The 27,561-nt window shown below is 40.1% G+C and overlaps 1 protein-coding gene across 2 annotated transcripts in view; it reads left to right on the forward strand.

Moving 5' to 3' along the window:
- The first annotated feature begins 478 nt into the window (after positions 1 to 478).
- Positions 479 to 27,561, forward strand: part of ppt2 (palmitoyl-protein thioesterase 2) — a 73,017-nt gene continuing 45,934 nt past the window's right edge. Inside the window, exon 1 of one of the 2 annotated variants that reach the window (XM_008105699.3) lies at positions 479 to 634. Coding sequence is in view for 1 of the 2 variants with exons in the window: in XM_008105698.3 (XP_008103905.1) it covers positions 10,201 to 10,204 (4 nt within the window). In the remaining variant the exon portion in view is untranslated. Of the gene's footprint in view, positions 635 to 9,196; positions 10,205 to 27,561 lie in introns of those variants that run through there. The other variant, XM_008105698.3, reaches the window with a different exon arrangement.

Genomic DNA, 27,561 nt, shown 5'->3' on the forward strand with positions numbered 1-27,561 from the left:
CTGAAACATTCACGCTTGCCTCAAACAGAGAAGAGTTTTTTCTCCCACCCTGGATATTCCACAGATATATAAACCTCATTTGCCTAGTTTCCAACAGAACTCCCAACCTCTGGTGATGCCTGCCATAGATGTGGGCGAAACGTCAGGAGAGAATGCTTCTGGAACATGGCCATGCAGCTTGGAAAACTCACAGCAACCCCGGTGTCAAAACTGCCTTCATTCGATAGTGTAGATGCCCCCCTGGACTGGTCAGTGATGGCTTTGCCATGTTTTCCTTCCCTTCCAAAAAAAGGAGCAAAGGAAGGAAACACAGATCCTAGAGCCTGAGCGCATCCCATTGGCGGATGCCTTGCTTTGAACTGCGCCGATGGCTGCCCGCAGCCAGGAACGGGGGCGGGCGATTGGTCCAAGCGGGGAGGAGGAGGCGGGATCAGAACGTTGGGTCGGCCGCGGTTGCCAGGGACGCCGTGCACGGTTGCCGGGGATGGAACGCCCAGGGGGAGTCTTTCCCGGATCTGACGCGCGCGGGGCGTCCGCACGAGAAGGGAAATAAACAAGAGGAAAGCAGTGACTCCAGCCAGCTCCGCGGGCGGATGGGGGCAGGGACGCGGCGGCGGACGGTGCTGTGATCCAGGCAAGAGCCCTGGGATGGCGATGGAGGGAAGGGATGGAGGCTGGCGGGGAGCAGGAGCTGAGGAATGGAATACATGCAGGGGTGCAACTTGGGGAGGGTGGAAAGGAAACCACAAAAGTTTAAGAATGAATGGTTTTGCAGCTTGGAAAAGTCGATTACAGGGAAAGTGAGGCATTGTGTCCTTTGATTTACTCCGAGGAAGGGCTGGAGGTTGGCCCTGACATTCTTAGGCTTCTTCAGCAAAGGAAAAATATATGTATATATGCGCACATTCATCTATGTGTGCGTACATATACATATATGTGTGTGTATGTGTGTATATATATCTGTTTTATATATATATATATATACACACACACACACACACACATACATATATGATTTTGGAATATTTTAATTCCTATATGTGTATTTATATACACACACACATACATACATATATACAGTGTATATGACTGTTCACACACAGATATACAGGATGTTAGAAAAATAACTGCCTAGTCACCATTTATTTATACTTAAAACTAGGGAGTTCTTTTTCAAACACCTTGTATATGCATATGCATGAGTGTCTGTGTGTGCTAGCTTTGCCCGGCCACGCGTTGCTGTGGCTTATGGGAATCCTTTCTTGGCCAGGTAGAATAGCAGTGAATAGCCTTGCAGTCTCAAAGCCTGGCCGTTTTCTGGAGTAGCTGGGGCTTTTTGTTGTATGAATGTAGAGGCATGGATGAGGGGTTGTGCTGCCAAGTTTAGTGTTTCTGGGATGTGTAGTTTTGTTGTTTTGTCCTAGCCCGAAATTTCATTACCCTTTTATATATATAGATATCGGTTTTTGGAATATTTTCATACACACATCTATAATGTTGGAATATTTTCTCATATATACAGTAGAGTCTCACTTATCCAACACTCGCTTATCCAACGTTCTGGATTATCCAAAGCATTTTTGTAGTCAGTGTTTTCAATACATCATGATATTAGGGTGATAAATTCGTAAATACAGTAATTATTACATAGCATTACTGTGTATTGAACTACTTTTTCTGTCAAATTTGTTGTATAACATGATGTTTTGGTTCTTTATTTGTAAAATCATAACCTAATTTGATGTTTAATAGGCTTTTCCTTAATGCCTCCTTATTATCCAACATATTCGCTTATCCTGCAGCCTGTTTAGGTTGGATAAGTGAGACTCTACTGTATATATAATCCATAATCCACTGATATACATATGCATACATTCCTCTACTTAAGAGGCCAGACAACCCCATCCATTCTTTTCGTTGGCCCCCTCCACATAGCAGTATAAAATCCACATTGAGCTGGATTATATGGCAATGTAGATTCAGATAACACAGTTCAATGCTGATATTGTGGATGCTCTGCCTTGATATTCTGGATTAAATGGCTATGTGGAAGGGCCCATACTTTGCATATCCCAAGATCTTTCTGATGTAGATTATATTGGTTAATGTATTTGCTGGTTGCTAGTACTATACTGCACCATAAACTCTTTATTGATATTAAGAGCAAATGAAGATAGATGAAGGCAAAGCTAATGTAACACATTTTTACTATGTTACAATCACTGGCTTTCCTGTTTTATAAAATTTTTATTTCAAGGGCTTTTTCTTTGGGCTTTTTGCCGGTTGCTTGAGGGTTCCAGTTGTTTGAGTTCTGGTTAACTGAGAGTCTAATGTTTGTGTGTGTGTGTGCATGTATCTATATATCTATGTATATTCCACTGTTTAAGATGCCTGAGGACCCGATATTGCACTATCAACATTATCAATCCCAGGAAGCTTTTATATCTGGGGATGATGGTGGTGGTAGCCGCATCCCACAGATGCCACAGCTACGGGAAAGGGATAGGGGATGCCAGATTTGATGAACTTTTTTCCCTTTCCGCTTTTGGGTAGATCTCAAAAAGCCTCAGCAAAGTTAGACCTGGCTGCCTTTTTTATTGGAGAGAAACATAGAATCATGGCATTGGAAGAGACCCAGGGCCCTTCCACACAGCTAAATAAAATCCCACATTATCTGCTGTGAGCTGGAATATATGGCAGTGTGGACTCAGATAATCTAGTTCAAAGCAGATATTGTGGGATTTTCTGCCTTGATATCCTGGGTTGAATGGCTGTGTGAAAGGGCCCCCAAGGGCTATCCAGCCTAATCCAACTCTTACATGCAGGAAGACACAATCAAAACTCTCCAGATAGATGGCCATCCAGCCTCTGCTGAAATGGCCATCTGTTGGGAGTGCTCTGATCGCGTGGCACGGAATTAAATGGAGTCTATCAAAGTGATGACTTACCACCGAGAGCTCCCCTGGATCGAATGGGATCTACTTTATTTGGGATGAATAATTGGATTACAGGTTTTGTTTGGAGGGAGGGGAGAAAGAGTGAATTACTATACTTTTCACTCCCCAAGTTTCTTGCAATTTGTTGAATAGCTGAAAAATGGAGGATTTGGTCACTTTTGTGAATTGAAATGGAACAGTGACTGCATTGTGGATGCTGCTGTGTTGTGTTCCTCCTCTATTTTCTTCCATAAGATCACCAGTTTTCCAGCTGGTTGCTGTTAAATTGAACCTTTGGGAGCAGTTGGGTTACACTTTTTACAACATTGTCATTTGCACGACAAGCTACTGTCAAAAGGGAAGAAGCCAAGGCTTGTTTTTTTCCAGTCACTTGGGCCAAGCTGCTGCTCCCTGCTGGGTGATGATAGCAAAGCTGTTTGCCAGGCTTTTTCTGATAATACCAACCAACTGCTGCTAGAGCTGAGTTTTCATGTGATGTTGCTCATTTAAGATTGTTTTAACATTTTATTTTGCAGAGCATTTATTGTTTTGGACTACAGTTTGCACAGCCTTCATGCAGGGTTGGCATTGACCACTGCAGATGAGGGATTGTGGGAGATGTATGTTGACCCAACTACACTGCCATGTAAGACAGGTTGAATGTTCATTATATGGTCAGTATAGACTCATATAATGGATTTCAGTGCAATTGAACTGTATTATATGAATCTACACTGACCACATAATTAGCTTTCAAACTGCATTATATGGCAGTATAGATGGGTCTTTAGTCCAAACCAGACATGACCAAATTCACTGTGTATTCACAAAGTGAGGCTTCCCCACAGTCAAAAAGTTAACATACTTTGTGTTCAAAATTTGTCATCTTCTCTTTCCAAAATTAGGCATTACTTTTTTTTTGCAGAAAATCCAAAATTTATTAAGTTTATATCCTGCCTTTTTCCCAAAGTGGCTTACAGTTGTGAATTAAAGGAAAATAAAAATATATTTAATATAAAGGTTTCTAAAAAGTCAAACAACTGATCCAAGTAGAATATGGTTTAAAAACAATTAAAATACATTCAGCATATAGTACAGCCCCATATTTGTGGGGGATATGTTCCTGGATTTTGTATAGATAATAGCGAACTATGGATAATATTGAATCCTATTCAGATGAAGACTTTTTGGCCCCAAAATACCTTACGTGTAGAGCCGTGCCAAAGTATTGATTTATGCAATGTACAACCACAGCCTTTGTAATTAAAACTGGAGATGTTCATAGACTTCTTGACAAAGAAATGTCCATCTTGCCTAATGCAGTTTGCATCAAATATTTTGAAATGTGAGAGAATTGACTGGCATCCGATTATATCCATAAGGTAAAGTTTTCCCCTGACATTAGGTCTAGTTGTGTCCAACTCTGGGGGTTGGTGCTCATCTTCATTTCTAAGCCGAAGAGCCGGCGTTGTCCATAGACACCTCCAAGGTCATGTGGCCAGCATGACTGCATGAAGCACCATTATATGCAGGGTTTCACATAATCCCCTGTATATAGTGAATTTTCTTTAAATAATTATGGGAAACTAACATTCCATATAAGGGTACTAGCATATTCCATGTTCACAACTTGGCCTCTTTCCTTCCTATCCTTCGGTCCTGCAATACTACTTGTGTGCTTTTTGTGTTGCAACTTTTCCTCCTGCTTTTTCCTTCTTTTTCTTTCCATCGGTTCAATCGACTGGTCAGTTTTTTTTCCATCCAAAGGAAAACTGATTATTAGAGACTAGGCCTCTTTCTTGGCAGCAGAAAATTGCAAGCTTGACAAGCGTTGATCCCTTTTATGGAAGCAGCTATAAACCAGTCCATGAGTCAGTCACACTTTCCATTCATTGTCTTCCCCCTTCAATCCCCAGCCACTATTCCTCAGCAGCAGATCCCTGTGACCAACACTGTGAATTTATGCCTTTTGACACCCCTTTAAATGCCATGGTTCAATGCTATGGAATATTGGGGGTTGTAGTTTGTTCAGACAACACCAACACTCTTTGGCACAGAAGGCTAAAGACCCTGTAAAGCGAAAACGTCAATGTTTCTATAGCCTTGAGCCATGGCAGTTAAGGTGGTGTGAAATTGCATTAATATTACAGCGTAGATGCACCCTTATTATTATGTTTAATCATGGTCGCTTTGTTTCTTAATTTAGTAACATGTTTACACATTTGTGAGAATCTTTGACAACTTTAGATGGAAAAGAGTGACTTTCTGTCTTTCTGATGACATCCTGTTTGGATTATTGTAATGCCGTCTACATGTATCTCACTTAAGCTGAATAAAATCCCACATTATCTGCTTTGCACCGGACTATATGGCAGTGTGGACTCAGATAACTTGGTTCAAAGCAGATATTGTGGGATTTTCTGCCTTGATATTCTGGGTTATATGGTTGTGTGGAAGGGCCCTTAGAAAAGTGCTCAGGAACTGCAGTTGATCCAAACTCTTGCAGCCAGGGTGTTAACTGGGAGCAAGTTTAACATTGAACATATCTCTAGTGAGGTAACCTTTGTTAAAAAGGACTCTAGAGGCCACCTGCCTTGTAGTATAACCAGTAGCTTTGGCATTGGCCATCTTCATTTCTAAGCCGAAGAGCCGGCGTTGTCCATAAACACCTCCAAGGTCATGTGGCCGGCATGACTGCATGAAGCACCATTATATGCAGGGTTTCACATAATCCCCTGTATATAGTGAATTTTCTTTAAATAATTATGGGAAACTAACATTCCATAGCAGGGACTCTAGAACCCATATGTCCTATAGTATATGGCATTGGCCATGATGCTAGCAAGGATTCTGGAACCCATCTGCCCTATAATATATGGCATTGGCCATGATGTCAGCAGGGACTCTAGAACCCATCTGCCCAGGGATTAACATAGAATCCATCTGCCCAGTGGTTTAACCTTAGCTAACCAGACTCTAGAATCAATCTGCCCTGCAGTATAGCCAATAAATTCTGGCATTGGTCATGATGCTTGCAGGGACTCTAGAACCCATATGTCCTGCGGTAGAGTTCTGGCATTGGCTATGATGCTAGCAGGGACTTGAGAACCCACCTGCGCTATATATATTGTTTTAAAGTGTTGGAATTTTAAACATGTTTGTTAATTGCTGTTATATTGGGTTTTTGTATTTTGTATTATGTATATGTATTGATTGTTTTTATGATGTGTAAACCGCTTTGAGTCCTTATCGGAGATAGAGCGGTATATAAATAAAGTTTTGTTGTTGTTGTTGTTGTGACAGCTTCATCTGTTTCCAGGCATAATTCAAAGAGTTGGTATTGACCTATAAAGCCTTTTTTTGACCTATAAAATCCTATAAGGCTTAGGTCCAGGTTATTTGAAGGACCATATCTCCTTTTATGAACCCATAAGAGTTCTAAGGCCCTTCCACACAGCTGAGTAAAATCCCATATTGTCTGCTTTGAACTGGAATATATGGCAGTGTGTCCGTACTGTCATATAATCAGCTCAATGGGGATTTTATACGGCTGTGCAAAAGGGGCCCATTACAAGAAAAGGTTGCTTGTGACTCTGCTTGTTACATCGTCTTTCATTATGGGTTGGAATAGCTAGGGCTGCCTTGGCTTCCCTCTGAAGCTGAGAAGTATGACTTACCATTGGTCCCCCAAAGGGTCTCCATGGTCAAATACTGCTTTGAAACATGGTTTTCAGTGTAGTCCAAATGTTCAAATTATTGCACCTGTTACCAGTATAGTTGATGTACACAAAGTTTTGTGTACATCAGAAAGTCTCAGAAACCAAAGGTGCCCCTATCTCAAGTGCATATGTATAGACAATTTTGGATTTTGGGATTCTGGATAATTTTATTTATTTATTTACAATATTTATGCCCCACTCTTCCCACCCCAAAGATAACTTAGAGCGGCTTACAGAACACACATATGGCAAACATTCAGTGCCGATTATACAATTTAACAAGGACAGACAACACAAACAAGAGGTAAAGGCAGTTTTCCCATCTTATATCCAGCATCTTCGAGGCTGTGCTTGATTCCGGCCACATGGGGGGAAAATGGGCCTGTCACTCCATCTTCCATATCGAGGAGCTTTCCTCCTTCCTGATCGATGTCCTTTAATGGTACCTTTATAACCCCCCCCCCCCCGCTAAAAGCGGTACCTATTTTTCTGCTCGTCTTTCTGCTAGGTGGGCAGGTGAGCTGGGGCTAACAACGGGTGCTCACCCAACCTGGGCTCAAACTGCCAATCTTTCAATCGGCAGGATTTTTCTGCAGTGTGGCAGTTTAGCCTGCTGTGCTAAGCCTGGACCCTGGAATGCCCAATTTGTATAAAATGATCTAACTTAAAAGCATTGTTATTTATTTTTGTGTAATTCATTACGTTACTAAGACCACTATTCTGCTTAGTCTTGGTTGTAGTAGTAAGGCAAAGAAGCTGTAGAGATTGTGGAAATCTGACTTAGATATGCATTTTCTCCTCCTGAGATCCCAGCATGCATTGTCCTACCTACTTTCAAGTGTATTTTTGTAGCTAAAGGCTTAGAAAGTTGCTAAACTTGAGCAATGCCCTACTTAAGGCAACTTTTCTGTTCAATGGCAGAATAAAGCACACACGTTGCCCTGTTAAGGCTATGGCAGCTACATAATCTTCTTTGGAAAGATCTACGTCCTAGGCCCCTTCCACACAGCTGTATAAAATCCACATTGAACTGGATTATATGGTAGTGTGAACTCAGATAACCCAGTTCAAAGCCGATATTGTGGATTATCTGCCTTGATATTCTGAGTTATATGGCTGTGTGGAAGGGCCCCTAGGACCGTTAAAGGGGATTATTTTAATTTATACATATTTCAGTGCAATTTTAGTTGTATTTTAACTCTGTATCTTGTTGTATGTGATTTAATAGTGTTTTATGTCTGGTTTTAATTATATTGTACCCTACTTTGGGCCTCAGGGAGAGGCAAGTAATACAATTATTGTTATCATCATCATCATCATTTTACTGAGTGATTGAAGTTTTGATTTGATGATTGCAGTGTGTGCATGTGAACAATATGTGTGTGTGTGTAGGGAGGATGAATATTTTTTTATTTGTTTCTTGTCTCAATATGCATGAATTGATGTTTAAAAATGTCATTTCTGCTAGGGGAAAAACATTTTGTCCTTCAACACATGTATCTAATAGAATTTCGAAAACAGGCATATCTGAGGCTGGATCTACACTGCCATATAATGGAATGCCAAACTGTTTTATATGGTCAGTGTCAACCCAGATCCCACCTACACTGCCATATAAAATCCAGATTATCCGCTTTGAACTGAATTATATGGCAGTGTAGACTCATATAATCCAGTTCAAAGCTGACAATCTGGATTTTATGTGGCAGTGTAGAAGAGATTCAGATTGTCTGCTTTGAATTGTATTATATATCAGTGTAGACTTGTCAAACTATAACCATGGAGACATGACAGTCAAAGTGGTGTCAAACTGCATTCATTTTACAGTGTAGATGCACTCTTGATGTATTAGGCTGCAACTCCATAATACTTACATGGAACTGGATTGGCTTCTGAGTGGATACGTAGAAGATTGCAGCATAGATTGGCTGTATATATTTTAAAAAGGTATTTTATGACATTGTCAATTTTTAGCTGTATTGAGCATCTCAACTGAGATGGCACAGGAGATGTGGGACTAAAATATTTTCATAAATAAATAATGGAAGGCATGAGATCAGCATGTGGAATTATAGAATTGCTATATTATGTTCTTGAATATACTGGCTTTCACTTCCCAGGCTATATATTCCTTACTCCCATTATTTTAATCTATATATATAAAAGGGTAATGAAATTTCGGCCTAGGACTAAACAACAAAACTACACATCCCAGAAACACTAAACTTGGCAGCACAACCCCTCATCCATGCCTCTACGTTCATACAACAAAAAGAAAAGAAAAATAAAGCCCTAATTAGAGGGAGAGGGATAATTGTTTTTATCCAATTGCTGCCAGTTAGAAGGCTAAGCTCCGCCCACTTGGTCTCCTAGCAACACTCTCAGCCCAGGGGACAGGCAGAGTTAGGCTTCACTTAGGCCTCTTCCACACTGCCTATAAAATACAAATTATCTGATTTTAATAATAATAATAATAATAATAATAATAATAATAATAATAATAATAAAACTTTATTTATACCCCGCCACCATCTCCCCAACGGGGACTCGGGGCAGCTAACATGGGGCCATGCCCAGAGCAATACAATATAACAAAATATAAAACAACATAACATAGCACCATTAAAAATACAATAAATGCATCACATCAAGAAATCAAAAAAACAGTAAAACAAGGGCAGGCCACGTGAATCCATTTTAACTGGATTATATGGCAGTGTAGACTCAAGGCCCTTCCACACACCTATATAACCCATTTATAATGGACTTAATGTCAGGGGAAACCTTTGCCCTTTACCTTAACTACCACCAATTCCTCAATACTTTATTTCCCATTGACCATACTTCGCCACAGCAACGCGTGGCTGGGCACAGCTAGTAGATTTATATTTCCACAGGGCAGCTAACATAAAAATATACAATGTATGCATTAAACGGAATGAAAATCACATAAAGTAACCAGATTAAATTATCCAGCGTGATGGTAATGAACTTCTCCTCATGCACGAAACTGTCATTCAATTCATTCCAATGGAACCTTTCTCTGCTCCCAAAATGTGTTCTGAAGGGTCCATCAAGGGATGTGTGTGCTGTGATACAACCATACCACATTCCCGTCATAAATGTATATAAGTCCCAGTTTCCTTATTGCACCTCCAACAATTGTGTAAATTGTTTCTATTTAATAACATTATTGAAGTCACAAACTACATTAATTCTAGATGCATCCTTAGCATCTAAATGGAAGCCATTTATGACATGTGGATAATATCTTCTGCCTGTATAAATGTATACAGTTAGCTTTCCACATTGGCTGGTGTTAGGGTATAAGAAAGTGAAAGATCTATTGGAAAGTACCCTAGGAATCTCCCTAAGAATTTCAGTTTGACTCTGTGGTCAACTTCTGGCCGAAAGTGACTATAAAGCCACACTTGAAGACCTAGAGTTTCCTAGGGAGAAGATTATAATGGTAAAATCCGTAAAAGTCAACAGTTGCAAATGTGGAAGGCCAGCTATACACTTTGTTTTCCTTTTCGGGATGGTATATGAGTAAGTACTGTAGTATCCTTTTCTTTGGGACAGGGTAAATCTTCCATACATTAAGCCTTTGCCCAGCAACAGCAATAACTTGAGAAGGGTTTCATAGCTGTTTCTATATTTAGGTCAATTCCAGTTATGTTATGAAAATATGATTGACATGTTGTTGTTGTTGTTGTGTGTGTCATGGAGCCGGTTTTCCAAGTATGTCAAGGACTTTGCTCTCTCTCAATTACTAGGCTTTTTTTTTTAGTAAGGTACGGGCATCTTGTCTGTTTTCATTTTCGTTAAAAGTAATTTTAATGGTATGTTATTGTGTTTTAACTTTCGCATTTCATGACACAAACATTTAATTTTTAAAAAATTATTTGTACGTATATGTGTTCAGGGCCGTGATGGCACAGCGGGTTAAACCGCTGAGCTGCTGAACTTGCTGACCGGAAGGTTGGTGGTTCAAATCTGTGGGATGGGGTGAGCTCCCACTGTTAGCCCCAGCTTCTGCCAGCCTAGCAGTTCGAAAACATGCAAGTGTGAGTAGATCAATAGGTACCGCTCCAGTGGGAAGCTAACAGTTCTCCATGAAATCCTGCTGGCCACATGAACTTGGAGGTGTCTATGGACAATGCCAGCTCTTTGGCTTAGAAATGAAGATGAGTACCACCCCCCAGTGTCAGATGAAACTAGACTTAATGTCGTGCAGATTCCAGTAGGGTGGCCTTTTGCAGTTGGCAGATCGTAATTTTGTCAATGTCTATTGTTTCCAAATGCCGACTGAGATCTTTTGGCACGGCACCCAATGTGCCCATCACCACTGGGACCACCTGTACTGGTTTTTGCCAGAGCCTTTGCGGTTCGATCTTGAGGTCCTGATAGCGGCTGAGTTTTTCCTGTTGTTTTTCATCAATGCGACTGTCACCTGGGATGGCAACATCAATGATCCAAACCTTTTTCTTTTCCACAACTGTGGTGTCTGGTGTGTTGTGTTCCAGAACTTTGTCAATCTGGATTCAGAAGTCCCACAGTATTTTTGCGTGCTCATTTTCCAATACTTTTGCAGGTTTGTGATCACACCAGTTCTTTACTGCTGGGAGGTGGTAGTTGAGGCATAAGTTCCAATGAATCATTTGGGCCACATAGTTGTGCCTCTGTTTGTAGTCTGTCTGTGCGATTTTCTTATAGCAGCTGAGGATATGATCAATGGTTTCGTCGGTTTCCTTGCACAGTCTGCATTTTGGGTCATCAGCTGATTTTTCGATCTTGGCCTTAATTATTATTATTATTATTATTATTATTATTTTATTATGACACAGCAAACTAGATATGCTGGATTTCGTATCACAAAATCACAAGTCGAACACTTCCCAAGTGTCTAGGACTGTGTGATGTATTTTCAGATGATGCATGCAGATCCCAGTAGAGTGGCCTTTTGCAGTTGACAGATTGTGATTTTGTCAATGTCTATTGTTTCCAAATAATTATCTATTATTATTATTATTATTATTTCATGAAATTGTCCAACTTATTATAAGATAGACCTTTTGCACCAAACAGCAGAAATGTAGCTTAGAGGCTAATAATGATTGTGGTCTAGGGGTGTTAGGAGCCCTATTGTACCGCAGTGTATTTATTTTAGCCAGCACTGCTTTGGGTTACTATCCACTTCCTAAACTGAATGGAAGGAATACAGTGTTTAAGCAACAGTAGGAAGAAAATCAGAATGAGTATTGATTTTACAGTTTGCAGACAATTGGTTTACAGATGCAAGAACAACATTGTTTTGGTGCGACTATTATACTTTTCGGTGTCTCATTAAATCTTGATACCTCCTTTGCAACTAGATAACTATGCATAGGAAACATGAACATTTTTCTCCATCTAAGGAACAAACTACACATCTGGGAACGGGCAGACTTAAACTTTTTATGTATTCATTTATTATATATTTTAATCTTTATCCCCTCTTTTCCCCAAAATGGATTAAAAATGGCTTCAAATGATTTCTGACTTATGGAGACAGTGGCCCCATCTACACCAGACATCTACACATATAAAATCCAGATTATCTGCTTTGAACTGGATTAGACACATATAATCCAGGTCAAAGCAGTCAACCTGGTTTCTAGAGTCATAGCCCAACACTCAAACTACTATGTTGACTCACCAAGGTGGCTTATAGTGGAACAAATAAAACAGATTAGTCTGAAAGATGCAAGGTTCCTTTAACAGGTTCTCCTTCCTGGGAGGAACCAGAAACTGTTTTTCCAAGCGAGGCCCTTTCTCTTGGCTTGAAAGGAAAAGCAAAAACAGAGTCATGTTCCTTCCTGCTTTGGCATGAAAGCCAAAGGGTCAGGTCACACTCTCTCAGCCCCAAAGGAAGGCAAAAACAAATCCCTTCTGATGAAGTCTTGCAAAAAAAAAAAAAAAAGATCCCATGAGAGGTTTGCCTTAGGGTCACCATAAGTTGTAAACAACTTTAAAGCACACAGTAACAACACAAATGAGTAAATTGGTCATATGGTTCAAATTCTGACTAACATTGGCATTGTATGCCATTAAAGAACAGTAAGTTGGGAGGACAGTCTTAATTTCGTGATCTTATAAAAAAAACATTATTTCAACTAATACTGATAGTGTTTGTGTAATATAAAAGAGCCTCATGTTTTAGTACAAAAATAAACAAAGAGTCTGAGGAAATGATGTTTACACTTGTAAGGTTTGTAAGCAGTTTATTTCTTTTGCCCCATATTGTTATTTTGTATCCCAATGTAATGCTTTGTAGCATTTAGATCAGGCATGGACAAACTTTGGCCCATGGCTGATTTAGATGATGTTGAAGTTACTTTTCAGCAATACGATAGTAAAATGTTACTTTCTGAAGAGGAAGTCAGCTTTTCCAAGTAGTTGTTGTGTTGCCATTTTCTGTTTATTGAGACTAGGGCTCCTTTTACACTGCCTTATAATCCTGATTATCAACACAGATAATCCACATTATCTGCTTTGAACTGGATTATCTAAGTCTACACAGCTATATGATCCAGTTGAAAGCAGATAATCTGGATTTTAGATTGAAAGTGTAGAAGTGTCCTTGGAAGCTCTTTCGCATTCTTGTTCTGATTTTGTTCTTGTGATTGTAGCTTTTACCCAGTAATGTAATTTGCAATCAAATGACTGGGGTTGGCAACATGATATTTTTCCCTTATGACACTGTAATCCAATTAAAGATTGGGTGTGAAGGAGGGAAGTATTTTTCCAAGATGGGTGGCAAAACAGATACCTACCAAGTTAAACTGGTTTCTTTGGTTTCCAAACTGGGTATACCTCAAGCTTCAGCGGAAAGGGCCCCTGTATTTAATAAGGCTGCTTCAGAAACTTGTCTTTTGCAGAATGGGATCTGATACTTATTTTAATTATTTGTTTATAAATATTTATTGTATATACCCGGCCAGTATCTTAAGTTAGATCATGAAGAGTCCAGATCTATCAAGCCATGTAGGAACCATATTGGAACATCCATCTCTCCATACATACATACATACATACATACATACGTTCATTTTTAGAATGTATACTAGCTTAGTTATCGAGCCTTGCCCAAGTTAAGTATTTTATTGTGCTGTCTATTAGAAATGGTCATTGTTTGGTGGGGTTGTTGTGTGTGTATGGCCATGTTCCAGAAGCATTCTCTCCTGATGTTTCACCCACATCTATGGCAAGCATCCTCAGAGATTGTGAGGTATATTGAGGTCATTGTTTTTGGTTTGGGGTTTTATGACTGGTCCCATTAGAAATACACTTGGCTCTCCAGATGTAGGATACACATGAATTTTTAGATGTGAGTGTACTATAGCTCCCATCACCTTCTGTCAATTTTCTATGGGCTCTCTGGATGTGGGTGGTCTGCAACTCCTGTCACACAGGGTCAATCTCTCCCAAGCCTCGCTTGTATTTTAAGTTGTCCATGAAGAGTATGTGTGCCAGGTTTGGTGCAGATCTATCATCAGTGACTATGATGCTGCTCCCTTGATGTTAGTGGACTACAACTCCCACCATCCTCTGCCAATCCTCCCATACCCCACTAGTGTTTTAAGTTAGCCATGATGAGTATGTGTGCCAGGTTTGGTCCAGATCCATTGTAGGTGGGAGTCACATGGCTATCAGTATGTGGATGGACTACAACTCCCATCATCCTTTGTTAAACCCTTCCAAATATGCCACCAATATTTTAAGTTGGTCATGATGGGTATGTGTGCCAAGTTTGGTCCAGATCCATTGTAGGTGGGAGTCTAATGGTTCTCTGGATGTTAATTGACTACAACTCCCATCACCATCTGTCAACCCACCCACCAAGTCTCCACCACTATTTTAAGTTGGTCATGATGGGTATGTATGCCAAGTTTGGTCCAGGTCCATAATAGATGGGAGTCACATGGCTCTCAGGATGTGGCTGGACTACAACTCCCATTGTCCTTTGTCAAACCCTTCCAAATATGCCACCAATATTGTAAGTTGGTCATGATTGGCATGTGTACCAAGTTTGGTCCAGCTCCATTATAGGTGGGAGTTACATTGTGGATGGACTACAACTCCCATCATCCTTTGTCAAACCCTTCCTTTCCAAATACACTGCCAGTCTTTTAAGTTGGTAATGTGTGCTGCATTTGGTCCTGATCTATCATCAGTTGAAATCATGAATTTTAAATTCATGTCCTGTGTTTCGGTCTCTGTCCTGTGTGATTAATGTGTATTTTACAGAAATGATTTGATGTGTAATTTTTACAGAACTGCATTTTAATATGTGTTTGTAGAATTTTTTTATAATATTTGTGTGTTTTTTACTGTGCTGTGACCCATCATGATACATGAGGGGAGGCAGATAAGACATAAAATTATTATTATTATTATTATTATTATTATTATTATTATTATTATTATTATTATTATCATCATATCATCATCATCATCATCATCAGTGACCATGGTGTGGGGGAATACAAATCTAATCATCCTCAGTCATTCCCCCATCACTATACCATGCTAGTATTTTAAGTTGGTCATCCTGAAAAAGACATAGATCCATATATAGGTAGATCCATACACAGATAGATGCATAGACGGATGGATGAATAGATAAACAGATGTTTTGACTCAGTATATACAAAGTCAAGCATATCACCCAGGGAAATATAATATAGTCAGCCACCTTTTAATACGGCTATTTGTGGAACCATTATAGTTCTATGTATTGTCGAAGGCTTTCATGGCACGAATCACTGGGTTGCTGTGAGTTTTCCGGGCTGTATGGCCAAGTTCCAGAAGCATTCTCTCCTGACGTTTTGCCCACAACCTCTGAGGATGCCTGCCATAGATGTGGGTGAAACATCAGGAGAGAATGCTTCTGGAACATGGGTATACAAAATTCGCAGTAACCCATTATAGTTCTATGTTCTGGGTTTTTAATGTTGCTCTGTGCCTTCAGGTGACTTCTAATCTAAAAAAAACCCTATCACATGTTAACATAGCAATCATATTCTAATCTAATCCACAAAAGTCAAACTCACTAATGTGGAGGGTTGACTGTAATTTCAGTGAAAGTTGAAGGACAAGATTTCTGCCTGAAACCTTGAGAAATTTACTACTCAGAACAACCCCTACTGAGGTCATAGAACAGTAGTCTGACTCATTACAGGAGTTTATCTGGAACTTTTGTCATGTTTGCGGGGTGAAAACAGAGCTGTGCATCAAGAAGGCTATTGTAACTGGCAATATATCAAAATCCACATTACAAATGCTGTGTGATTGCCACAGAAGACCATTAATTGCTTAATTTAGTCACCAACAAACCTATATTGCCCTTGATTCATTCATGATTTGAAATGTCATACGGGTTGAGTATCCTTTATCCAAAATGCTTGGATTGCAGTGAGTTTTTTAAATTATTATTTTGGAATAATAATAATTTGCAGTTCGAAAACATGCAAACGGGAGTAGATCAATAGGTACCGCTCTGGCGGGAAGGTAACGGCGCTCCATGGAGTCATGCCAGCCACATGACCTTGGAGGTGTCTATGGACTATGCCAGCTCATCGTCTTAGAAATGGAGATGAGCACCAACCCCCAGAGTCGGACACGACTGGACTTAATGTCAGGGGAAACTTTTACCTTTACTATTTTGGAATACCTGCATTTGCATAGTCGGACATAATGAAATGTCTTAAAAATGAAACCCAGGTCTAAACAAGAAATAATTTCATGTTTTCTATACACCTTTACACATAACCTAAGGTTATTCTAGGGGCCTCTGGTGGCACAGTGTGTTAAAGTGCTGAATTGCTGAATTTGCGGACCAAAAGGTTTCAGGTTCAAATCCCGGGAGTGAAATGAGCGCCCACTGTTAGCCCCAGCTCCTACCAACCTAGCAGTTCGAAAATATGCCAATGTCAGTAGATCAATAGGTACCGCTCCAGTGGGAAGGTAATGGTGCTCCATGCAGTCATGCCGGCCATATGACCTGGAGGTGTCTATGGACAACGCCGGCTCTTTGGCTTAGAAATGGAGATGAGCACCAACCCCCAGAGTCGGACACGACTGGACTTAACGTCAGGGGAAACCTTTACCTTTTTAAGGTTATTCTACACATAATATTTTGATAATTTTCTGCATGAAACAAACTTTGTGTGCAATGAACCATCAGAAAGTGAAGAAATGGGTATCTCAACCACCCATGTGGATAATTTCGGATAATGGAGTTTTTCAGATTTTGAAAATCTTGATAAGAAATGTTCAACCTGGATGAGCGTTGCGGTTTTGTTTTAATGCTTCCAGCCAATTCTTTTCCTTTTGTGCACCTTTAAATGAGTGTGCCAAAAACATTGAGTCAACAATGTCTTGGTCAACAAAAAGTCTAATATTTCAATATTTGGATTTTGTTTTTTTCTACCCTGAAGACTGGCTTTGCATTTTTTTTTATGTAATGAACCTAATTCCTGAGTGAGTTTGGGAAAAAGGCAAGGCCACAATGCCCCAGGACTATAAAACATTGACTAAAGATTTGATTAGGTTGCAAAGGCATGTTAATCCTTTCTCAGTCTCTATATCGGACAGATACACAGGAATGTAAATCATTGTTCCAGCCCAGTTCTCTAAATCATCTCTTCCCCCTTGCAAAAATGCTATCTATAATAAACTCTGTTAAAGGATAAGCCTGTTCTCCAGTTGGCAAACAGGGAGAATACTTCCTAAATCTGCTGCTTAGGGTTCTTGGATTCACTGGTCTCCATACTTAGACCACCTGATATTGATGGATGACAGGACCCATCATCCATGATTATTTGGTCATGTAAATTGTGAATGATGGGAGTTGTAGGTTGACAGCACTTTGTGCTGGAGAGGATTGGGAAACAAAAATGAAACTGTTGGGGATTGGCCACGGGATCATCAGAATATACCCTGTTTCCCCAAAAATAAGACATCCCCAGAAAATAAGACCTAGTAGAGGTTTTGCTGAACTGCTAAATATAAGGCCTCCCCCAAAAGTAAGACCTAGTAAAGTTTTTGTTTGGAAGCATGCAGGATCGGTAAATGTACATACCATAGATGGTTGTACATGGAAATAAAGGTAGTAACAAGAAATAATAATAATATAATAATAACTTTATTCTTGTATCCCACCTCTATCTCCCAGAAGGGACTCAGGGCACCTTGTACAGGGACAAGCCCAACAACAACATAAATTTACATACGAACAGAAATTTAAAACAATAATTTAAAAACAGTATAGCAATAAAATATAATATAGAAATTCTTGAAAGGATTCACAGTTTGGTTATGCTAGTTTGTGATGACAACTACTGTACAGTAGATAATAAATTTTCATTTTTTAAAAATTCAACCATAAATGTGAATTCTTCTTTGTGGAAAAATAAGACCTAGCGCATATTTGGGAGCAAAAATTAATATAAGACACTGTCTTATTTTCGGGGAAATAATAATAATAATAATAATAAAACTTTATTTATACCCCGCCACCATCTCCCCAATGGGGACTCGGGGCGGCTTACATGGGGCCATGCCCGGGAAAAATACAATATAACACAATATAAAAACAACATATCATAATACAGTTACAACAATACAATAAAGAATCATATACAGTACAACACAAAATCCAAAGAGCAATATAACAGGGCAGGCCGCACTAACACTCAGTTAAAACTCGGGGTGAGAAAAGGATAAGAAAAAGGATAAGAATAAAACCACAGGGAACTAAGGAAAAAGATAGCAGACAGTCTAGAGGATATATAATGGGTGCGTAACAAAAGCATGTAACAGTTACTCTCCGAAAGCACATCGGAAGAGCCATGTTTTTAGATCTTTCCTAAAGTCTGAAAGAGTGGGGGCTTGCCTGATTTCAATGGGCAATGAGTTCCATAAACGGGGGGCCACAGCAGAAAAGGCCCTCTCCCTAGTTCCTACAAGGCGGGTCTGGGATAAAGGCAGTGGCGACAGGAGGGCCTCCCCTGACGATCGCAGAGATCGGGCAGGTTTATGGTAGGAGATACGGTCACGAAGGTAGGCGGGTCCCAAACCGTTTAGGGCTTTATATATGATGGTCTGCACCTTGAATTGGGATCGGAAAATGAACGGAAGCCAGTGGAGCTCCTTAAACAGGGGAGTAGATCTCTCCCTGTAATTCGCCCCAGTTATTAATCTGGCAGCCGAGCGTTGGACCAGTTGTAATTTCCGAGCCGTCTTCAAGGGAAGCCCCACGTAGAGCGCATTACAGTAGTCCAGTCTAGAGGTGACTAAGGCATGGACCACCGTGGTCAAGTCAGACTTCACGAGGTATGGTCGCAGTTGGCGCACAAGTTTGAGTTGTGCAAAAGCCCTCCCGGCCACCGCCGACACCTGCGCTTCAAGCGTCAGCGCTGAATCCAGGAGGACCCCCAAACTGCGGACCTGTGATTTCAGGGGGAGTGCAACCCCGTCCAGCACAGGTTGCCACCCAATACCCCGATCTGACGAGCGACTGACCAGGAGGGCCTCTGTCTTGTCAGGATTGATCCTCAGCTTGTTCCTCCTCATCCAGTCCGCCACAGCGGCCAGGCACTGGTTCAGCATCCGAGGGGCTTCCTTGGAGTTAGATGGAAATGAGTAGTGGATTTGTGTGTCATCTGCGTAGAGATGGCAACACCCTCCAAAACTCCGGATGACCTCTCCCAGTGGTTTCATGTAGATGTTAAATAGCATGGGGGATAGAATAGACCCTTGCGGGACCCCACAGGTCAATGGCCAGGGGTCCGAGCAGGTTTCCCCCAGCTTCACCATCTGGGAACGGCCCTCCAGGAAGGACCGAAGCCACAGCAGAACCGTGCCACCGAGTCCCATCCCGGCGAGCCTCCCCAGAAGGATACCATGGTCGATGGTATCGAAAGCCGCTGAGATGTCCAAGAGAACCAGCAGGGTCACACTCCCCCTGTCCAGCTCCCTGCGGAGGTCATCCACCAGGGCGACCAAAGCCATCTCGGTGCTGTGCCCAGGCCTGAAGCCAGACTGCGAGCGGTCCAGAAAATCGGTGTCATCGAGGAACTCCTGGAGCTGTGTAGCAACCACCCGCTCCAGAACCTTGCCCAGGGTATGTGCCCATGATATTGATGTGTAATCTTTTTCACAGTTAGGAAGAACCCAAAACTTCATTGCTTCATTCTTTGAAGTATGTTGGTTGCCATTATGAGTTGAGGTTGGAATTGTTAGTGTGGTTGATTAAGGGTGGTTGATTGACTAATTGCTTACCCTGTTTTCCCAAAAATAAGACATCCCCAAAAAATAAGACCTAGTAGAGGTTTTGCTGAATTGCTAAATATAAGGCCTCCCCCGAAAGTAAGACCTAGCAAAGCTTTTGTTTGGAAGCATGCCCGGCGCCCGCTAAACAAAACACCATAGCATGCAGGATTGGTAAATGTACATACCAGTTGTATATGGAAATGATGGTAGTAACAAGAAATTCTTGACAGGAGTCACAGTTTGTCTGGTTTAGTTATGTTGTTTTGTGATGACAACTACTGTACAGTATAGAATAAATGTTCATTTTTTTGTTCAACAATAAATGTGAATTCTTCTTCATGGAAAAATAAGACATCCCCTGAAAATAAGACCTAGAGCATCTTTGGGAGTAAAAAATAATATAAGACACTATCTTATTTTCGGGGAAACACGGTAATATCAGGGTATAGCTACAGGATGGAGGGAATTCAACTTTGGTGTAATATTTATTAATACAGTTTAGGTCCCCAAAGAAAATAGAACCGGTTTCCGTAGCTGAGTGAGGAATTGAACCCTGGTCTTCATAGAATCATAGAGCTGGAAGAGATCTCACGGGCCAACCCCCAGCCTAGAAGCAGGAAGATGACATTGAGTAGAAGAAATACAATGGTTGAGAAACCATTGAATAGAAGAAAGACAAAGGCAAACTCTAACTAATGTTGGCAAGAAAAGCCTGTGATGGGTTTTTTGGTCCCCAAGTTGGCAATTACATAAAGGCACATGACAACAGCATAGCACAGCGGATTAACCGCCAGCTACAGAAGATCTTGCCGACCAGAAAGTTAGCAGTTCAAGCTGCAAGTCGGGTTGAGCTCTTGCCGGCAGCCTAGTTTCTGAGTACTTAGCAGTTTGAAAACAGCAATGTGTGTAGATAAATAGGTTCTGTTTTTAGCGGGGAGGAAAAGGTGCCCCTGAAAAACATGGCAGCAGTCTGATCAGAAAGGTGTCTATGAATGACAAGGCTCCTCAGCGTAGAAGAATGGAGCAACAGCATCTCCTCATGGCCAAGTCAAACCCAGCCTCCAGATGCCAAAGATGAAAAAGAGGGAAGCCTGCATTTGTTTATATAGTGTTCTGTCTTTGTCAATTGTATAAAGGCATTGAATGTTTGCCACATATGTACCTGTAATCTGCTCTGAGTCCCTTCAGAGCGATAGAACAGAATATAAATAAAGTATGTTTATTATTATTATTTTATTGTATGACACAGCAAACAAGATAGACATGCTGGATTTCATATCACAAAATCACAAGTCAAACACTTCCCAAGTGTCTAGGACTCTGTGATGTATTATCGGATGATGCGTGCAGATCCCAGCAGGGTGGCCTTTTGCAGTTGGCAGATCGTAATTGTGTCAATGTCTATTGTTTCCAAATGCCGGCTGAGATCTTTTGGCACGGCACCCAGTGTGCCCATCACCACCGGGACCACCTGCACTGGTTTCTGCCAGAGTCTTTGAAGTTCAATCTTGAGGTCCTGATAGCGGCTGAGTTTTTCCTGTTGTTTTTCGTCAATGTGACTGTCACCTGGGATGGCAACATCAATTATCCAAACCTTGTTCTTTTCCACAACTGTGATGTCTGGTGTGTTGTGTTCCAGAACTTTGTCAGTCTGGATTCGGAAGTCCCACAGTATCTTTGCGTGTTCATTTTCCACGATCTTTGCTGGTTTGTGATCCCACCAGTCCTTTGCTGCTGGGAGGTGGTACTTGAGGCATAAGTTCCAATGGATCATTTGGGCCACACAGTTGTGCCTCTGTTTGTAGTCTGTGCAATTTTCTTACAGCAGCTGAGGATATGATCAATGGTTTCGTCAGCTTCCTTGCACAGTCTGCATTTTGGGTCATCAGCTGATTTTTCGATCTTGGCCTTAATTGCATTTGTTCTGATGGCTTGCTCCTGGGCTGCAAGGATCAGGCCTTCTGTCTCCTTCTTCGGGGTCCCATTCGTGAGCCAGAGCCAGGTCTTCTCCTTATCAGCTTTTCCTTCAATTTTGTCAAGGAACTTTCCATGCAGTGTTTTGTTGTGCCAGCTGTCAGCTATTATTATTATTATTATTATTATTATTATTATTATTATTATTATTATTATTTCCAAAGAAAGGCAAAGTTACCAAGGGAATGACAGCATGACACATGTGAGAGTTCAGGTTCCCACTCTGCCATTAAAACCACTGTGCAAGTCACACACTTTGTTGGGTTATCTAGCAATCATGCATGCATTTTCAACATGGGATGGTTTATGTAGTTAGTTTTGTTTGTTGCTTAGTAACCTGAAGCCAAAGCTGCATTCCAGAGTTGATGGCACCATTTTAGGGAAATGGGAAAAGTGGGAAATGGGAGTATACTTCCTGGAGACTTACAGGAAGTGACATATGCCTTTAGAATTTGGGGCATAAAAGGAGAGACTTTCTTTTGTTTTTTTCTCTTTTACCTCTTCCTGCTTCTTGATCCTGCCATGCCATGCTGGTGTTACTTCTTTGTTAAGAGATATGTAGTATCCTGAACTGTATTCTTTTGGAACTAAGATGTTTTTGCCTGTATGACCATCATTTTACTTTTGATGTCTCTGATTCTTATTTTATGCACATGACTCTTTAAAGGGAAAGGGAGGCTGGTTATTTTGCTTTTTCTCACCTCTGCTCATGTAAACCCCTAGTCTTCTGCGTTTTTGCAACTTTGCACCAATATCTAACCATATTGTATCATAATCCTAACAGGTTATGAATATATTCCTAATACACTTTGAAACCCTTTCTAAACTAATTTTACTAACAAAACCTTGTGATGGATTGATGGCTTGAAGGCACACAATAATTACTTAACAATATTTGGGTATTTAACAGTTCAAATAGTGAATTTCAACCGTTGTTATTGGAAATTTCAGTGAAGTAGGAATAATGAATTAATTCTCAGCAAATTATTCCCAAACTCTGATCAAGAGCCAGAAAACCCACCAGCAGACCATGACTTTGTGTGTGTGTGTGTGTATATATATATATATAATTGTTTTAATAATTATCCTTTTTCAATTCTGTTTGAATATTTACTTTTTGAATGTTTTTAATGTTATAGTATTTTTAAAGGTTGTAAGCCACTTTGTGTCTTGGTTTCTGGAGATAAAAGTGGGGTATAAATAAACAAATATCATCATCCTTTTCCTTGATCCTTGTGGACCACTTCCAGTTGAAACCACACAGCTGTATAAAATCCACATTGAACTGGGTTATTTTGGCAGTGTGAACTCAGATAATCCAATTTTCACTAGATACTTGACCCGATTATATCTCACTTTCAGCTACTGCACTTTATCTCTGTCCCTTGTCCAATAGTTTTTAAATAATAGATTTAATGTGAAGATAGCTGATTTTAGTGTTTAGGTATATTTATGGTTTATTTTATGCTCCAGCATTGAATGTTTGCCGTATATATGTTGTGCTCCGCCCTGAGTCCCCTTTGGGGTGAGAAGGGCGGAATATAAATGTTTTTTGAGATTTAAAAAAAAAGATATTTTAAAGATGTTTTTAAATTGTTAGATTTTAGCCTTTCTTGTAAGCCGCCCCAAGCCCTAGGGGAGTGGCGGCATATAAGTTTAAATAATAAATAAAAATAAATAAATAAATAATAGGTTTTAGAGTTTTTACTGATACCGGTCTTCCATCCTTATTTATGATTGCCCTTACACCATCCAAACAGCCCTACCCAGAGTTCTATGCACAAATTCCTACCCTCTGAATTTCCCGTAATTATTACTGTTCAGGTTTTTAAATTGCTGTTGATGCTGTTTTATGTGGTTGTAATGTTGTTAATTTTACTGATCTATGTTTTAATCTATGTTGATTGGGCTTGTCCCCATGTGAGCCGCCCCGACTTCCTTTGGGGAGATGGAGGCGAGATACAAAATTATTATTACTGCTACTACTACTACTACTACTACTACTAATTCAAAGCAGTTATTGTGGATTATCTGCCTTGATATTCTGGGTTATATGGCTGTGTGGAACGGCCCCCAGAGAGTTGTAGTCCCCACTCCTGAGCTTTGTAATTGGGTAAAGAAGAAGGGGCGGCAACTAAAGAAGACTATGTAATCCCTGGAACTGGGAGGGCAGCCAGGAGGCGATTGTAGACATCTAAGCATGAACAAGAAGTTCAGACCTGGGAAGTGTGTCAGCCATGCATAGGGTTGAGCTAGGTAAGAGCTCTGCCTTGTCTAAGGGCTGGGCTTTTTAATCTCTTTGCTTTCTCTCCTGCTCTCCTCTATGAGATAATCCAAGCCTTTAATTGCATTGCCACTTGGTTGCTGTGTTGTTTATAGCTCTGCACCCACTGGAGAGAGGCTTAGATTCATTAAGTGGCTAATGAAGAGAAGTGCTCCAACTATCAGGCTTCGATTACCTCGGCTAGCCACTCCTATTGACCAGGTAAAAGGAGAACATGATGTGAATTAACCTGTCAGCTGGAACTTTCCAACATCCCTGGATGTATAGCTAACCCCCTTTCCCTCATTCATGGCATATATTCAAAAACTGAAAAAAATTACATAGTCCAGAAACCCCTGTTTGCAAGAATTTCAGTTAAGAAGCAGGCATCATTATCAAAGATGCATACATAGCTAATATAAGAATTTCGGGTGCAAAAGGTTGTTTAGTATCTCTCTATAGTGCCAGAAATGTGAGGATAGAAGGAAAATTTCATTGGAGGAGGCAGAATTCATTGGAGGAAGCACAATAAGCTTCTGGTAGATTGTAAGTGGAAATTGCAATCTAAATGAGTGTGTTGCTCATTTGTGGCTTCACCATGTGGAATCAGCAGGAGAACGTAACCCTGTTTCTCAAGGGCGCATGTGTTCATCTCTGTACTTCATAATGCAATGATGGGCAAGCTTTTGCGCTTGGTGTGTCAAAATTCACCAAAAAAAACCTTGCATGACTTGGGTGGTGTGTCACTTTGAGAAAAAACCCATAATTTTGCAATATGTATAGTTTAAATAACAAAAATGTATAATTGTAATATATAACTGTATTTAATAAATCAAAAACTATTTACTACGATGATTTCCATGTACAACAATCTATGGTACCTCTTGCAGTTTCCACGCTGATTTCTCTCTATTCTAGTTTTAATGTAGTCATGAATAATGAATAATATAATAATAATATAATAGTAATAATATGATAATATGCTACAATAATAATAGAATAATGATAAAATGACCTCTCTCTCTCTCTCTCTCTCTCTCTCTCTCTCTCTATATATATATATATATATATATAAATGTAATGTGCATAATTCCCATGGAGTAAACAACAAAACCACTGGACCAAATCACACCAAATTTGGCTACAAAAGACATAGTCACCCAATCAATCTGCATGCGGCAGCGTGTCAGCAAAAATGGCTAGGCGTGTCAGTGCTGACACGCGTGTCATAGGTTGGCCATCACTGTCATAATGCAATCATAATATCTTGTTACTTATTTTGTTGTTGTTTTTGATTTTGTTGTATGCTTCACATCGTTTCTGACTTATAGCAATTCTTAAGTGAACCTATCGTAGGGTTTTCATGTCAAGATTTGTTCCATGAAATGTGGTCTTCCTCTTTCCCTCCTGCCTTCTATTTTACCAAGTGTTTTGTGTTTTCTAGTGAACCATGCCTTCTCTTGATATAGTCAAACTACAGTAATCTTTGGCCCCTTCCACACTGCTGAATAAAATCCCACATTATCAACTTAACTGGAATATATGGCCGTGTGGACTCAAATAGCCCCCTTCAAAACAGATATTGTGGGATTTTCTGCCTTGATATTTTGGGTTATATGGCTGTGTGGAAGGGCTCTCAATTTAGTCATCTTGATATCTTGGGAGAGCTCAGCATTGATTTTCTCTAGGACCTGTATATTTGTCTTTTTAGCAGACCTTGGTATCTATAGAATTCTTCTCCAGAACTGTAATTTCAAAGGAGTTGGTTTTCTTCTTCTCAGCTTGCTTCACTGTCTAGCTTTCACAACCATACTTAAAATAGAATAGTCAATGGATTGGACAATTCTAATTTTAGTATTCAATGATGTATCTTGACATTTCAAATTCTTGTCTAGTCTGGTCCCTTCAAAGCTGCTCTTTCCAGTCTTTGCCTTCTTCTGAATTTTTGACTGCAGTCTCTAGTCTAATTAATGATGTAGCCAAAGTATGGAAAACATGGAACTCCTCACACTGTATTTACTCAAAATTAATGCTCACTTTTTTTTGGCTAAATGATTTTGCCAAAATTAGGGTATGCGTTAGATTTGTGTAATATAGTAATTTTGGTGCTGAGCCAAAGTTATAGGGCAAGCTGTTTCAGGAGCACTGGAAATCCTATTTGAGGGACTTTATCTCTAATTTAATTGCCTTGGCTCAATGCTATGCAATCCTGGGATTTGCAGTTTGGTGAGGCATCAGCATTCTTTGGCAGTCCCCATGACACCAAAACATTGTACCAGGGCAGTTACAGTGGAATTATTCTACAGCATAGATGTGCCCCAAGGTTTTCTTTTCAATTGCTGAATGGAAACTATTTCTTCTACAACTTGGAAAACTCACAGCAATGGAAACTTTATTTCTATTCCACTCTTATCTCCCTGGAGGGGACTCAGGTCAGCTTACAACAAACAGAAAGGCAACCTTTCAATGCCATATAACAATAAAAAATAACATAAGTCCAAAGGTAAACCCAATTTACATTTACACAAGCAGCATAAACTCAGACCAAATTCACATTATGACAATTTCACATTTAACAGATTTTAAATTTTAGATTTTAATAGATTAAATTAAAGGTTTTTTTTAAAAAAAGTTTTGGTGTTCTGTCACTTTTATTTTTAAAGAAGGAATTATAAGCATGCATTCACTGTAATTCACACCTTTTTTGGCCAAATTACAAAGAGTGCACTTTTTGCTTCTGTGCATTATATTCACCAGCCAGTACTGCATAATGGTCGTGATAAAGATGAATGAGCGAAGGGACGGGGCGGGAAGTTCAAATAGACTTCAACTTGAAAAATGTATAAAATGGCTTTATTTCCAATGTATCGTTACATCTTGCATGTCGATCTATCGCTGCTCCATGTCCATTCAGCTGAATTGCTTTAATAAACACTTTGACGGTTTTTCCTTCAACTTGGCAGAGCTTTTCCTTTCGGTCTCAGGTAAATTATAATCCGGTTCATTTCCTACTTTATGGTCGGCTCGCCAAGGTTCGTTCCCTCTTCTGGGAGACGGATTGGATCTCCCTCACAGGGCAGATCCCTGCTAAATCGCGGTCTCGATAACAGTCGCGTCTACTTTTTTCACTAAAAAAAGGGAGAGGGTGTGACTATTATGTGATAAAATACATTATTTTAATTTCTTTACTGTCTGCTTTAAAGTTCTGTAAGTCACCTGTAGCCATTATTTTTGTTTGTGTTCAACTGTAAACCTGCCTTTGCACTTTCCCTCTTGACTTTCCTCAATAATAGTTCCCAGTCTTTGCCATTTTCTGCAAGTAGTATGGTGTCATCTGCAGTTCTTACACGGT

This window comes from Anolis carolinensis, chromosome 2 (genome assembly GCF_035594765.1).
Source record: "Anolis carolinensis isolate JA03-04 chromosome 2, rAnoCar3.1.pri, whole genome shotgun sequence".
NCBI lineage: Eukaryota > Metazoa > Chordata > Lepidosauria > Squamata > Dactyloidae > Anolis > Anolis carolinensis.